At 38.1% G+C, this 14,631-nt stretch overlaps 1 protein-coding gene across 1 annotated transcript in view; it reads left to right on the top strand.

The window, feature by feature from the left end:
* The window catches only part of atp6v1ba (ATPase, H+ transporting, lysosomal, V1 subunit B, member a), a 92,340-nt gene that overhangs the window by 25,998 nt on the left and 51,711 nt on the right, over positions 1-14,631 (top strand). The window contains exons 2-3 of the mRNA XM_063072048.1: positions 11,796-11,851; positions 12,389-12,487. Of these exons, the coding sequence (XP_062928118.1) occupies positions 11,796-11,851; positions 12,389-12,487 (155 nt within the window). The remainder of the gene's footprint in view (positions 1-11,795; positions 11,852-12,388; positions 12,488-14,631) is intronic.

Below are 14,631 nucleotides of genomic sequence, written 5' to 3'. Positions count from 1 at the left end.
AGTGAGGTCAGGTGAGAAGATCATTGGGGTCTCTCTTCCCGCCATTACAGACACTTACACCACATGCTGCATCCATAAAGCAAACAGCATTATGAAGGACCCCACACACCCCTCATACAAACTCTTCTCCCACCTGCCATCTGGCAAAAGGCACCGAAGCATTCGGGCTCTCACGACCAGACTATGTAACAGTTTCTTCCCCCAAGCCGTCAGACTCCTCAATACCCAGAGCCTGGACTGACACCAACCTACTGCCCCCTATTGTGCCTATTGTCTTGTTTATTATTTATTGTAATGCCTGCACTGTTTTTGTGCACGTTATGCAGTCCTGGGCAGGTCTGTAGTCTAGTGTAGTTTGGTGTTGTTTTACATAGTTCAGTGTAGTTTTTGTATTGTTCATGTAACACCATGATCCTGAAAAATGTCTTATTTTTACTGTGTACTGTACCAGCAGTTATGGTCAAAATGGCAATAAAAAATGATCTGACTTGATAACGTTTAAAGATGTATGAGGTGTGCTTTTGTTTTGCTTGATGATAGGTGCCTGATAAGTGCTGCTGGAGTTGAGAGATGTGGCTGGTGGTGGGAAAAATGTGACTGCAATGTACAAGGAATTTAAGCAGGCGTATAATGTGTAAGGGAAGAGAGGGATATGCATCATGTCTAGAGAGATGGGATTAGTTTAATTTAGTGTCATGTTTGCATAAACATTATAGGCTGAAGAGCCTGTTTCTGTGCCATACTGTTGTTAGATAAAAGGGTGGCAGAATGGTCAATTATAATGAAGAATTTTCATAAGAAACCTGGTAGGTAAATAGTGCAGTGATTGATTATTCATTGAATGCAAAGATTGGAATGTATAGTTAGAATTATGATAGAAGATGAAATATCATTAACATTTTCAAAGAACAAAGCAATGTTTTTACCTTAAGCATGATATTTTTAAATAACGGAGGATTAAATCCACACATATAATTAGAACACTGCAAGAGATGGGCAAATTCTGATTATGGTTAGTACACCTTTAAGTACTCTCCTGTATTCATGTGTCAAAAAACAAAGTTTTTCCAGCAGTAAGATTTCATTGGAGCACTAATTTCTGATGCTCATAATGACAGGTAAGAATGGAACATAAGAAACAGGAACAGGAGTAGGCCTGCCCTGCCCTTCAATAAGATCATGGCTGACCTGACCAAGCACTCATCTCCACCTACCTGCCTTTTCCCCACAACCCTTAATTCCCCATACTATGCAAAAATCTGTCCAACCTTGTCTTAAATATATTTACTGAGATAGCCTCCACTACTTCATTGGGCAGAGAATTCCACAGATTCACCACTCTTTGGGGAAAAGCATTTCCTCCTCATCTCCATCCTAAATTTATTCCTTCGAACCTTAAGGTTCAGAGGAATAGTCTCCTAGTTCTAATCTGACCTACCAGTGGAAACAACTTTCCTGCCACTATCTTATCTACCGCTTTCATAGTTATGTATGTCTCATCCTTCTGAACTCCAGCGAGTACAGTCCCAGGCGACTCAATCTCTCCTCATAGTCTAACTCCTCATCTCTGGAATCAGGCTGGTGAACCTCCTCTGCACCACCTCCAAAGTCAGTTTTTCCTTCCTCAGGTAAGGAGACCAGAACTGCACAAGTGCTCCAGGTGGGTGTCGCCAGTATCCTGTACAGTTGCAGCAGAACCTCCCTGCTCTTAAATTCAATCTCACTAGCAGTGAAGGCCAGCAGTTCCTTTGCCACCTTGAGATCCTGCTGCACCTGCAAACCAACCTTTTGCAATTCATGGACAAACACTCCCAAGTCCCTCTATACTGCAGCATGCTGCAATCTTTTACTTGGAAATCCCTGACAGTAATTTCTAGATTTCCGTATTTGTGCATCTGAATAAACTGCAAGTTGTTAGTTTTATTATGACATAACTCTGATTTGTGATGTTTGAAAGGTAGAAATGAAAATGAGATCATAAAAGATAACACAACACAAGGTATTTAATATTTTGTTTTAAATTCAATAATATATTCACATTGAGTGAAGAAAAATGTTCCTCTCTAATAGAACATAAATTAGCAATAAAATGTACAACAAGCTGTAATTAAATGAATAACCACAAATCTGGGAACCAGTTGAAAGCCATAGATTAAATTCACTGCTTCTCTTGGGTATTACAGATAGTTTGCTCATCTAACAGTAACAGCATACTTGCATAACACTCTGAATGAAGCACAGTGCGCCTTGGTATTTCAAGGATACAATCAGACAAGATCACAATAAAATATTTGAAGAAAGTAATTTAAAGTTCAATTTACTTTCTAATAATTGGTACGATTTAGAGCTTCCTGAGCAGCTTTTGAAATGGCATTATCATTTCTGTTAAGTACTTATTTCTATGACTGCTGACATGAGTTCTGGGTTCTGGCTAAAATTTGTAAAGATCTATTGATGTTCGGGTGGGGTGGGAGTGGAGAAGCATTTCATTGCCTAATAATAAACTTCCCAGTTGTTGCAGAAATTGGAATTTGATGGTTATTAAACCACTGACTTGGCAATTTAGGGTACAATGACATTGGCTTAAAGGTTAATTATGATTGCATAAAGTTTCACTGTTTTCTCTTGCATTTAGCTGATGTGGTGATGGTGTTGGTAAGTGTAAAAGGCTCATGCAGAGTTGATAAATGAATCTTTATTTTCTTGAGGTATATTTAAGCAGTTAAATGACAGAATAGGTCAAGGGGCTGAATGGCTGTCTAAACAGCCTTAACTCCAAGGATGGAGAAAACATATATATTTAATGGATTCAGATAAAAAAATAAGATTGAAGTGACTGAACTATATCGAATTAATTCGCTATCAGATTTTTGATTTCCAATTTGAAGTCATATGTGGATGTGTGACGTGAGCTATTTTGTCTGTTTTCCAAGAATGATTTTTTGGAGGTTTGTCAACGGGAAAAGGATCATCACTAATATGGTCTGCATTCATTGTCCATTGCTTTATGCCCTGAATGGAACAAGATAGATACAGTGGCATGCAAAAGTTTGGGCACCCTATTCAGAATTTCTGTTACTGTGAATAGTTAAGTGAGTAGAAGATGAACTGATCTCCATAAGTCATAAAGTTAAAGATGAACCATTCTTTTCAACATTTTAAGCAAGATCAGTGTATTATTTTTGTTTTGTACAATTTTAGAGTGGGGGGGGAGAAAGGAAAAGAGCACCATGCAAAAGTTTGGGCACCCCAAGAGAATTGAGCTCTCAGTTAACTTTTACCAAGGTGTCAGACCTTAATTAGCTTGTTGGGGCTATGGCTTGTTTACAGTCATCGTTAGGAAAGGCCAGGTGATGCAAATTTCAAAGCTTTATAAATACCCTAACTCCTCAAACCTTGTCCCAACAATCAGCAGCCATGGGTTCTTCTAAGCAGTTGCCTAGTACTCTGAAAATTAAAATAAAGGATGCCCACAAAGCAAGAGAAGGCTATAAAAAGATAGCAAAACATTTTCAGGTAGCCGTTTCCTCAGTTGGTAAAGTAATTAAGAAATGGCAGTTAACAGGAACAGTGGAGGTCAAGTTGAGGGTTGGAAGATCAAGAAAACTTTGAGAGAACTGCTCGTAGCATTGCTAGAAAGGCAAATCAAAACCCCCATTTGACTGCAAAAGACCTTCAGGAAGATTTAGCAGACTCTGGAGTGGCGGTGCACTGTTCTACTGTGCAGCAACACCTGCAGAAATATGACCTTCATGGAAGAGTCATCAGAAGAAAACCTTTCCTGCGTCCTCACCACAAAATTCAGCGTCAGAGATTTGCAAAGGAACATCTAAACAAGCCTGATGCATTTTGGAAACAAGTCCTGTGGACTGATGAAGTGAAAATAGAACTTTTTGGCCGCAATGAGCAAAGGTATGTTTGGAGAAAAAAGAGTGCAGAATTTAGTGAAAAGAACACCTCTCCAACTGTTAAGCACGGGGGTGGATCAATCGTGCTTTGGGCTTGTGTTGCAGCTAGTAGCACGGGGGAACATTTCACTGGTAGAGGGAAGAATGAACTCAATTAAATGCCAGCAAATTCTGGAAGCAAACATCACACAGTCTGTAAAAAAAAAAGCTGAGGATGAAAAGAGGATGGCTTCTACAACAAGATAATGATCCTAAACACACCTCAAAATCCACAATGGACTACCTCAAGAGGCGCAAGCTGAAGGTTTTGCCATGGCCCTCACACTCCCCTGACCTGAACATCATCAAAAATCTGTGGATAGCCTCAGAAGAGTAGTGCATGCAAGATGACCTAAGAATCTCACAGAACTGGAAGCATTTTGCAAGGAAGAAATGATGAAAATCACCCAAACAAGAACTGAAAGACTCTTAGCTGGCTACAGAAAGCGTTTATAATCTGTGATACTTGCCAAAGGGGGTGTTACTAAGTACTGACCATGCAGGGTGCCCAAACTTCTGTTTTTGACCCTTTTCCTTTTTTGTTGTTTTGAAACTGCAAAAGATGGAAATAAAAAAGTAATCTTGCTTAAAATATTAAAGAAATGTGTCATCTTTAACTTTGTGCCTTTTGGAAATCAGTTCATCTTTTACTTGCTTAGCTATTCACAGTAACAGAAATTTTGGCCGGGGTGCCCAAACTATTGCTTGCCACTATATGTATTATTTAATTGTCAAAGTCAGGTCGGGTAAGGATGGCAGATTCCTTCCCTAAAGTGTATTGGTAAGCCAGATGCATGTTTAACAGAAGTGTGTGATAGCTCCCTTTACAAACAAGAGAAAACCTGCAGATTCTAGAATTCCAAGCAACACACAATGCTGGAGGAACTCAGCAGGACTGAAGGGACTTGGTCCGAAATGTCGACTGGCCTGCTGGCCTGACTGGCATTTTATGTGTGATATTAAACCTGATTCTGATTTGGCACCTGAAGCGTGGTGACGCTTGCAGTATGGCCCCAGCATATCCTCAAAGCAAGCAACACATTTTCCTGAATGTTTCAATGTATGTGACAAATAAAGCTAATATTAAGCACTGTGCCACCAAAACCTAAAGCAGATACATTTAAGTTCCTAACACTGCTAACATATTGAAAGTCGGACTGTTGTAAGAATATTGGATTAATCTACATATTCAGTATTGTGCAAAAGTCTCAGGCACATGTATATAGCTAGGGTGTCAATGTGTAATCCTGGTGGGAGCGAAGGATGTTGGAATGACTGGAGTGCTGCGGATGTGGAAGGTGTGTGGGACAGGTGGAAGAGGAGGAATGGGGGTGGCGTGGTTGTAGACGTACCCAGCCCTGAGACAGCAGGCAAGGTGAGATTCCAAAAAAATGGTTTATTGATCATTACAAAATGTCTCTCTGGTGCTTCTCACTTGCTCCCTCCCCTTTCCCCTTTTCCTATCCATGATTTCCTTCTCCCTGCTTCCTACCCACTCTTAGTCCACAGCAGAGACCATATCAGAATCAGATTGATCATCATTCCTGTATGTCATGTTTTTTTTGTTGCAGTGGTACAATGTAATATATACAATTACTGCAGTACTGTGCAAAGGTCTTGGGCTCCATATATAATTATATATCTAAGACTTCTATGCAGTACTGTAGGACATTTTAAGTCCGGGGTAGCGGAGGTATAATTTGTCCATCTGTGCTGATCACCCCATTCTTGACTCAGCTGTTCCACTGTGAACACGATCTTTTATGAGTCAACATGATGCTTTCAGATCAGGTCATGCATAGCACATACCTCTGCCGCACTGTTCAGGTGTGTTTCTGGGGTACAGGGGCTAGCGACCCTTGTGCCTGTTTTGTGTTCTATCGCTGAGCAGCAGTGAACCATCTGATTGGCCTATCAGAGTTCTCTTTGGGAACTAGTTGACTTGATCAGCATTTCTGATCTGGCTGTTGTTCACGATTGCACTTAATTTTTAAAAAAAGTACAAAGATAAACGGAACCAAATATCTTTATTTAAGAAAGAACATGCATTTGGAACACACATAAAATGCTGAAGGAACTCAGCAGGTCAGGCAGCATCTTTGGAAGTGAATAAGCAGTCGATGTTTAGGGCTGAAACCCTTCTTTGGGACTTCCAGTGGACTTAGTATTCCAGTACATGTCGCAGCTGACAATATAGGGCTGTAAAAATTATTGATCATACTGAAAATACTGAGAAGATTAAGCAGTATCTGTGGCAAGAGATGGATGACGTATCAAAATTGAAGAAATATTCTACTAGATTTTCTATTTTGATATCAAATTTCCAGCAATTGTAATTTTTGATTTTCAGTACATGGCAGCAATTTGTCGGTACACAGGTAATGGAGAAATAATTGAATACTCATCACTCATAATGTGGAATGAGGGATGAATATTGATGCAAGAAAGTTGGAGAACTTGTGTACTATTTGAATAGTACCGTTCGATTTTTGTATACATTGTCGAAGGCTGAGTTTCAGCTAAAGCTTCATCTGAAATAAAATATCATTAACACATACCATTGAAATAGCATCCTGGATATTCTTGAAGCCATATCTTCTGACTAGAATATATATCCATATCTGAACATATTAGAAGCAGTAGGGCACTTGCCCCTTGAGCCTGCCTTGATAAATGATGAGATAATTTATTCTGTGCAACATTCACATCTACCTTGAGTAACATTTTGCCCTTCTATCAGTCATCCATCTTTGTCTGCTGTATAAATATTCAAACACTGTTTCTAAGCCCTTTGAGAAAGTATTCTAAAGACTCAATGTGTTCTGCTATAATGTCCTTAAGAATAGATTCTACAACAAACCAAGGCAGTAGTAGATTATTTTCTTGATTTCTTTAGAGACCAGTGGAGGTGAGGGGGGATGGGTGAAAGCTTTGAAAAGTGTACTTTGTTTTATTGGTTCCTGTTACCTTCCTTTCAAATTTTAAAGGTTGGATTCAATAGACAGGCTGAATGTGATTTCCTTCCTGCTTAAAAATGAGACATTGTGAAGTGAATTAGATGCACAACAACTTTGTTCTTAGTTTTATTAAATACGAAATGTGATTGATAAGTTCGTGGCCTAAGGTAGAAGGAGTCAATTTTAGAAAACCTAGCACATTTATTTTTCCTACATTCACACACTTAGTCCAGTGGTTGTGGAGAATACGGATCCATTCTTTGAAGAAGTCAGCGTCTTGGACCTCCAGAAGTGGTCCACAGCATGGGTGATTGATAAGTTTGTGGTCTAAGATAGAAGAAGTTGAGTTATACTGGTTTTGTTACATGCACGTGCAGTTCAACTCTTTGAGTGAAAATGCAGAAAGTTTGAAGTTAATAACTCATCTCCTTTTACCTTAGGCCACGAGCTTATCAATCACCCCTGCTGTGGACCACTTCTACAGAGAAGGGATCAGTATGCTCCACGACTGCTGGACTAAGTGTGTACATGTAGGAGGGGACTATGTTGAAAAATAAATGTGCGAGGTTTTCTAAAATGGACGCTTACGTTAGGCCATGAACTTATCAATCACCCCTGGTACATGAGCATGCAGCCGAAGGAGTCTTTTAACAATCTGTCTATGTAAGTATAGTGTGAATGAAATTATTTGAGGTTCTTAAGGTTGTTGTAGCCAGGGTGGTAGTGGGGATAAGCTCCCACTATCTATTAATGCTCCCAATAATGTGTGTTTCAAATAGCCTCTGACAATCATCGGCTTTCACATTTGGCTGAGCTACTAACTCTGGTGGAGCTATTTCCACTGACAGAAGAAGGGGCAAAGATAGGTTACTGGGACCATAAAACCAGCCACTTCAGCCAGATGGGACTCATCAGCCATGGTTGGCAGCTCATCTAGGAGAAGGAAAGCTCTAATCTCAAATCTCCACTGCCTTGTGGCCCATATCCATTCATGGAGAAGGCTTTGGGAGTAAACCCCGAGGGAAAAATCCAGAGCTGCAGCCCCTAAGGCAGTGCTATGTTGAGTTACACACTGACTGGCAACTCCTGCTATGTCATTGGTGCCAAACTGTTGGTGTCTCTGTTCCTGTAGATTCATCAGCTGCATGAAGTGGAGGAGACTGCTGCATGAGCAACAAATGCTGTTCTCCATACCATACTGCCCTGACTTGCATACTGGCTTGTGTACCATGTAGACAGCTAGGACACACCATCCATGGTCGACCATGACCAGCAGAGAGCCTGACAAATTATTAGTGTTCCAATAGACATATAAATCATTATTATGCATAATATATGCAGACTGGAGCTTTTTATGCATGTGTTATTTAATATATAAGCAATTCGAATTAAGCAATTGATTTCCTTGTTCCAGTTCTATAATGCTATTGTGAACATATTGATAACATCAAAACTATCCACTCAATGCCAACAATATTTTTGCTATGATCTAATTTAGCAACTGTTTATATGGTGGAGAAGACTATTTCTACAGCAATATTAATTTTTTGCAACTGTGTAACCCCTTTATCAATCATCTGTCTAAACATCCAAAGTTTGTTTCCAAGCCCTTTGAGAAAGTGTTCTAAAGATCTGTTAACTTTTATTTACACTATACTGAGATCAAGAAATTAATAAAACTTTGATATCAAAAAAATGCATTTGACTTGGAAGCTTGTAATATCGTAATATTAAAAAATATACTTCCAATATCAGATTGAACAATACTTCCTAAAGGAAATGGTAAATTGTACTTGAGTTCAAAAATGTATATGCAGAATGTTAGTATTTTGAGTGTCTATGGTACTGGAAATTCTTGAGATTTCTGTTCCTGCTATTAGTGTTCCAATAAGCAAATGCCATGTGTCAGCCACAGGTAAATCATTGACCTTGTAGTGGGTGGGTATGAAGAAGCTCAGAATATGCCAAACAAAGAAATGCCTATGAAAATGTTTTTCTTTAAAATTATTTATTGTTGACATGCCAAAAACTAGTAGATCTTTGGTACTAGTATTACAAGAGGATCACCGTGGATAAACTAATGTTTGTGCCAAGTGCAACCTATATCGATAATACAACACAGATCAAATGCTGTTGTCAGTCCCTCAACATTTCTTAGCCACAATGGCAATTGTTGTATTACATGTGATTATGAAATTGCTTATAAAATAACTTTGATATACCTGTACAAATTAATAAGTTGTGTTCTCTGAATGGTTTTTTTTGGCGTATAAGCTGTGACCAGCTACACTTAAGAAGCTAGTGTTTTCCTACAGCCCTTCAGGCTCACTCTATCTATAAAACATTCAGAAAGTTTTGTTTATTCAGTCAATTTTAGTTTTAGAAATTCCTTATTAGTGATGATATAGTCTCTTTATTTCAAATATTTCTGTGTTTCTGTTCAGTTAATGTGGAAAAATTTGAGTCTTACAGTCAACTTCAAGTCCTGCCAACTTCCCCAGATGCAAAATGTTTTCAAGCTGGGTAAATAGCCAAGAAATATTTGATGGAAAGAATAAGCTGGTTGTGAGATTGCAGGTTGGTGCGATGAGTGTGAAAAGAGAGGACAGCATATTTGCATCTATTCAAACCATATGTTTTTAATGTGCCATGGCAGGGAAAGAGAAGGAATAATGGAAAGGGAAAAAGTAAAGCAGACCTAACACAAGGACCATTTTAATAAATTGTATTCAGATCCACTCTTTATCCTGCCTTAATCATGCTAATCTTGCTATTATGTATACAAACTGAACTGACTTATTATCTAATTCAAAACTGAACAGCCATACCATGTAACATTCTTTTAATGTGCCTGTATTATTTTGAAAATGAGTTGTAGTTTAGGTACTCTTTTAGTAGATTACATCACTGAAGAGAGCATGCTTCACTGTTACCAAAACTTGTAAGATTTATTCAGTTTAGAATGATGCTGTACGCTCCAGCCTTTTAAATCAAATGTGTTGGAATGCACACTGCTTTCTTTCACTCCTACTTGAATGGGTCCTTAGTATTTCACACCAAGGTGTCCCTCAGGGTGCTGGGTCAGGCTACCAAAACAGCTTCTATGAAGGGATTAGAACCAATTAACATCTTTGTACACAAAAGCTGCTGGCAGCTGAACAGACGGCCTTGTGACCTGCTCAGGAGCTGCATGTTAAACAGGGGGCTGTGTACTTGAGCTCAAGTGGGGAAGGGGTGGGGAGAGTTTTTATTTATAATTGAAATGGTGCTTCCTGATGGATTATGGCAAAAAAAACTTGCACTGAATTAAGCTGCGCAAAAGAAGTCTGTAAACTCAGCTCATCACAAAGAAATACAAAATTTTGTATTAAACTCCATTTTAAGGTAACAAATCCAATGTTTAAAATATAGAATATTTCCAGTATATTACTTTCATAACATTAAATTTTTCAGATTACATTTAATTTCAGTAAATTGATACAATATTGAAATTCCAGTATTCAATTTTTCCTAAAATTTGTTTTAATTGCAGTAAGTAATGCAAGTCAATATGACAAAATAGCTTTGTATTTGTCAAGATGAATGTATCAAATACATAACTTGCCAGAAATGGTTCCTCTTTTGTATACCTGCTTAGCTTTTCTATAAATTAGTTACTGGTTACATTTAGTTGTCCGTTGTTCAATCATAATATTAACATTTTTTATTGACAGATTAATACTTTTTAAAAAAATTGTCCAAAGCAGAGTACAAGATGAAGAACTCAACTTTCGGTTAACTGATCTGCTTTTAAAATTTTTAAATAGAAATTTACTTTTTCAGTAACTGATTGTCTTTAAGAATATAAGTTTAAGCATTCTGCAACTTCCAAATGGAAACTAAAAATATTGTAGTTGATTGCAACACTGTTATATGGTTTTTCATGCTTGAACAATTTGCCTTGCTACTCCTGATGTTTGCTTATTAGTGAATGAAATGCAGGTGTGTGGGAAACAGCAACCGAACATTGACAGGTTTATTCTGTTGGCTGCAGCCTAATTAGTTGCATAGTGGATGCACCCTGCTAAGCTTTAGTGCACTGCAGTAGAGCTGGTCTGTTCTAATTTCCTTACAGCTTTGATATCGGTGAAGAGATTGACGGATTACACAAAAAGCTAAGCGTGATAGAAGCCAATCGAAACAATGCGGCCCTTACTTCAGCCACCACAGATGTGAGAGAAGACTGATCAGAAATAAATGTCAAACATAGTCAAATTGTCTTCTCTGTCTGCATGGGTAATATTTTCCCATGTAAAATAAAAAGGCCAAGGTAATAGCCTGTGTCTCCCTGTATTGCTTCATCACCTGACAGTAGCATCCAAAGTTGCAGTTAAATAATAAGGCAATTTTGAGCACTTAGTAATGTATCGAAATCACGCTGCAAAATATGCGCTTTTCTTACAGCTCACTGATAGTTGACCACCCGTACGTGCAACAGTAATGCCATTGTGTCTCGTTCATCAAATAGCGATTCTGTTAATATATTGAGCCTTGACTAGCAATTGAAGTATTCCATGGGTCTTTTCATACAGCTCGATGAAAAATGATCATTGTAATCGTGCTGGTCTGGAAGGGAGTACGTTTAGTAAACAGACCAGCAATGCTACTAGTAGGTTTGAGAAAGCTGGATTTGTACAGAAGTGAGGTGATTTTTGTTTTGCATTAAGCCAGCGAAAATGTAAAAATTTAATTTGGATAGTGTACATTTGTACTAACTGCAATTAATTTTAGTTGCAGCACAGCACTTTGAAATATTTGAAATGTGTTGCTTGTATTTTTATGTGTTATACATTGAATATGATAGTAAAATTCTGATGAGTACTAATTTTACTATGAATTTTACTTTTAATAGCATATAAGACGGTGTCTGGTGTAAATGGGCCATTGGTGATTCTGGATGAAGTAAAGGTAATTATTATATCAAAAATAATTAATTTGGCTTAATTTGGAATGCAAATTAAGAGTACAATTTTGAATCCCAACCAAATAACCGAAGTGTTTTGGCAAGAAATGTTGTGCTGATATTATGATATCAATAGCATACTTATAAAACAACTCTTAATTAGACAGTCAGTTTGACCGCCCCAAGTGTAAACTTAGATACTTAAATAATGTGCTATTCCACCTGAAGTTATGTAATGCCATGCAATGAAATGCAAATAGCTAAACATATGTAAATAAAAATACACACCATTTTTTTTAGAAGAAGAAATTTGTGGGGCTGGCATGATCTAATTATAAGTCCTGGTGTTGGAAAGATTAGAACAACAGGTTTGTATGAGGCTTTGACCAAAGCATAGCAAATGAAGGTAAAATTATTGATCTAAATATCCCAAACATTTTTTCAAGAAAATATTAAGCAGTTGAGAGCATGATTTGCTTGTACAGTAGTAAATTCTTTCAACCTAATATTGACTAAAATTGATGATTCTTTGTTTTGATTAGTTTCCAAGATTTGCAGAAATTGTGCATCTTACTCTTCCTGATGGCACTGTCAGAAGTGGACAAGTTTTGGAAGTCAGTGGCAATAAGGCTGTAGTACAGGTGGGAATTTAATATTAAACTTGTATGATATTGAAATGAATGATAATATTTATTGATTGTCAATGCAGAAGGATTATCTGATTACCTCAGAAAAGTTGAGAGACTAGAAAAGGACGAGAGATACTGCAAAATGTAGATAAATAAAATTCCATCCCTTTTAGTTGGAACAATAAAAGCAAAATTTTTAAAAAATGGAAACATAGAAACATAGGAAACCTACAGCACGATACAGGCCCTTCGGCCCACAATGCTGTGTGGAATATGTACTTACTTTAGAAATTACCTAGGGTTACCCATAGCCCTCTATTTTTCTAAGCTCCACGTGCCTATCTAGGAGACTCTTAAAAGAGCCTATCATATCCGACTCCACTACCGTTTGCTGGCAGCCCATTCCATGCACTCACCACTCTCTATGTAAAAAAAAACAAAAACAAACTTGCCCCTGACATCTCCTCTGTACCTCCTTCCAAGCACCTTAAAACTGTGCCCTCTCGTGCTAGCCATTTCAGCCCTGGGAGTTGGAACTATCCACATGATCAATGCCTGTCATCATCTTATGCACAATGGTGGATTGGGAAATGTTGATCTACAAAGAGACTTCAGTGTTCTTATACACCAGTTACTGAAAGCAAACATTCAGCTGCAGCAAACAGATAAGGCATATAGTATGTTGCTCTTCATTACAAGGCACTTGGAGTACAACGGATGGTTTTGTGCATGTTTAACATAGATTTGTTAACTTACTATACTTAAATCCTTATAGTTCAGCAAATTTGAAAAATAAAACCTAGTGATCCTTTCTGATGCTTCTAACCTTTCATTTCGAGACATTAGAAAACCATAAGACAGTGGAGCAGAATTAGGCCAATTGGCCTGTTGAATCTTGCCAATACCATGCAGTGAAACAACCATTTTTATACACATTAGGCAGCACCCAACATGGCAAGTGTCATCATTAGTATATGAGAGAAAAGCTGGGTACATGAATTTGGTCTGCACTGTGTACCAGATGGTTGAAGTTAGTTTTTAATATCCTAAGAAATCTATTTTAAAAAATTATTTCAATTTACTTTTTGCTGCAATTGTTACAGGCATAGTGATTTGGTTCTGCAGCCAGTTGGCCTTTGATAGCTTGAAGTGGAAGCTTGGTTGATAATACCATATGAATCCACAATGATTTAACATTCAATGCCTGCATTTAGCTCATCTAACTCTGTACTCCTATCTATGATGATGATGTTGACTCAGATCAGAGAGGCCAGCGTTGGGCATTTTCATGCCTTGCAAGGTGCAGTTGGAAAGGCTGTGTGGGGTGCCACTCCTTGCACGGACATTTTGCAGTATTATTTTACGAGGCTGAGTTGCGAGCTCAACACCAACCCGACGCGGATGGAGAGCACGCATGGGGGCAGTCCGTCACTGGATCGAACTCGGGAACCTCCGTTCTTGAGTCCGGCACTGATCTCACTGCGCCACCAGCCAACCTAATCTATGTACTTGTGTTTTCTCAATGTTATTGCTCTCACCTCATATTCTTTCTGTGGCAATTCATCCATATACGCATCACCCACTGCCTGAACAATTTTCTCCCAAGATACCTTTTAAACCTCTTACTACTCACCTTAAACCTATGTCCTCTAGTCTTTAGTTTCCCTACCTTGGGAACAAGAATGCCTTTTCACCTTATTATATCCCTCATAATTTTATACATGTTTATAAGGTCACTTCTCAATCTCCTACATTCTGCAGAGTGAGGTCCTTGTCTATGCAACCTCTCCCTTTAAGTGAGGCTCTTGAGTACTGGTACCATGACTCCAGAACAGTTTTCCAGGCTGCTGGTAACATTAAAAAAAATTATTTTCACCAGTTATATAAGAATGTAAATTTCAATGGGTTGATGTTAATTAGATTTGCTTATGTTCAAAGCGCAAAATAAAAATAATGAAACAGAATAAAATCAATGAAAGGCCACATCTAACAGGGCAGACAGCTAATGTCAAACAGATAACAAGCTGTGCAGATACAATAAGAGAGGAAAAAAGTAATAATAATAAATAAGAAATAAATATCGAGAACATGAGATAGATCCATAGGTTGTGGGAACATTTCAGTGCTTGGCAAGTGAAGTTGAAAGAAGTTATACC

The sequence above is a fragment of the Mobula hypostoma genome, chromosome 19, assembly GCF_963921235.1.
Source record: "Mobula hypostoma chromosome 19, sMobHyp1.1, whole genome shotgun sequence".
Classification (NCBI taxonomy): Eukaryota; Metazoa; Chordata; class Chondrichthyes; order Myliobatiformes; family Myliobatidae; genus Mobula; species Mobula hypostoma.
The sequence above is the reverse complement of the archived record's forward strand: the minus strand, read 5'-3'. Positions and strand labels throughout refer to the sequence as shown.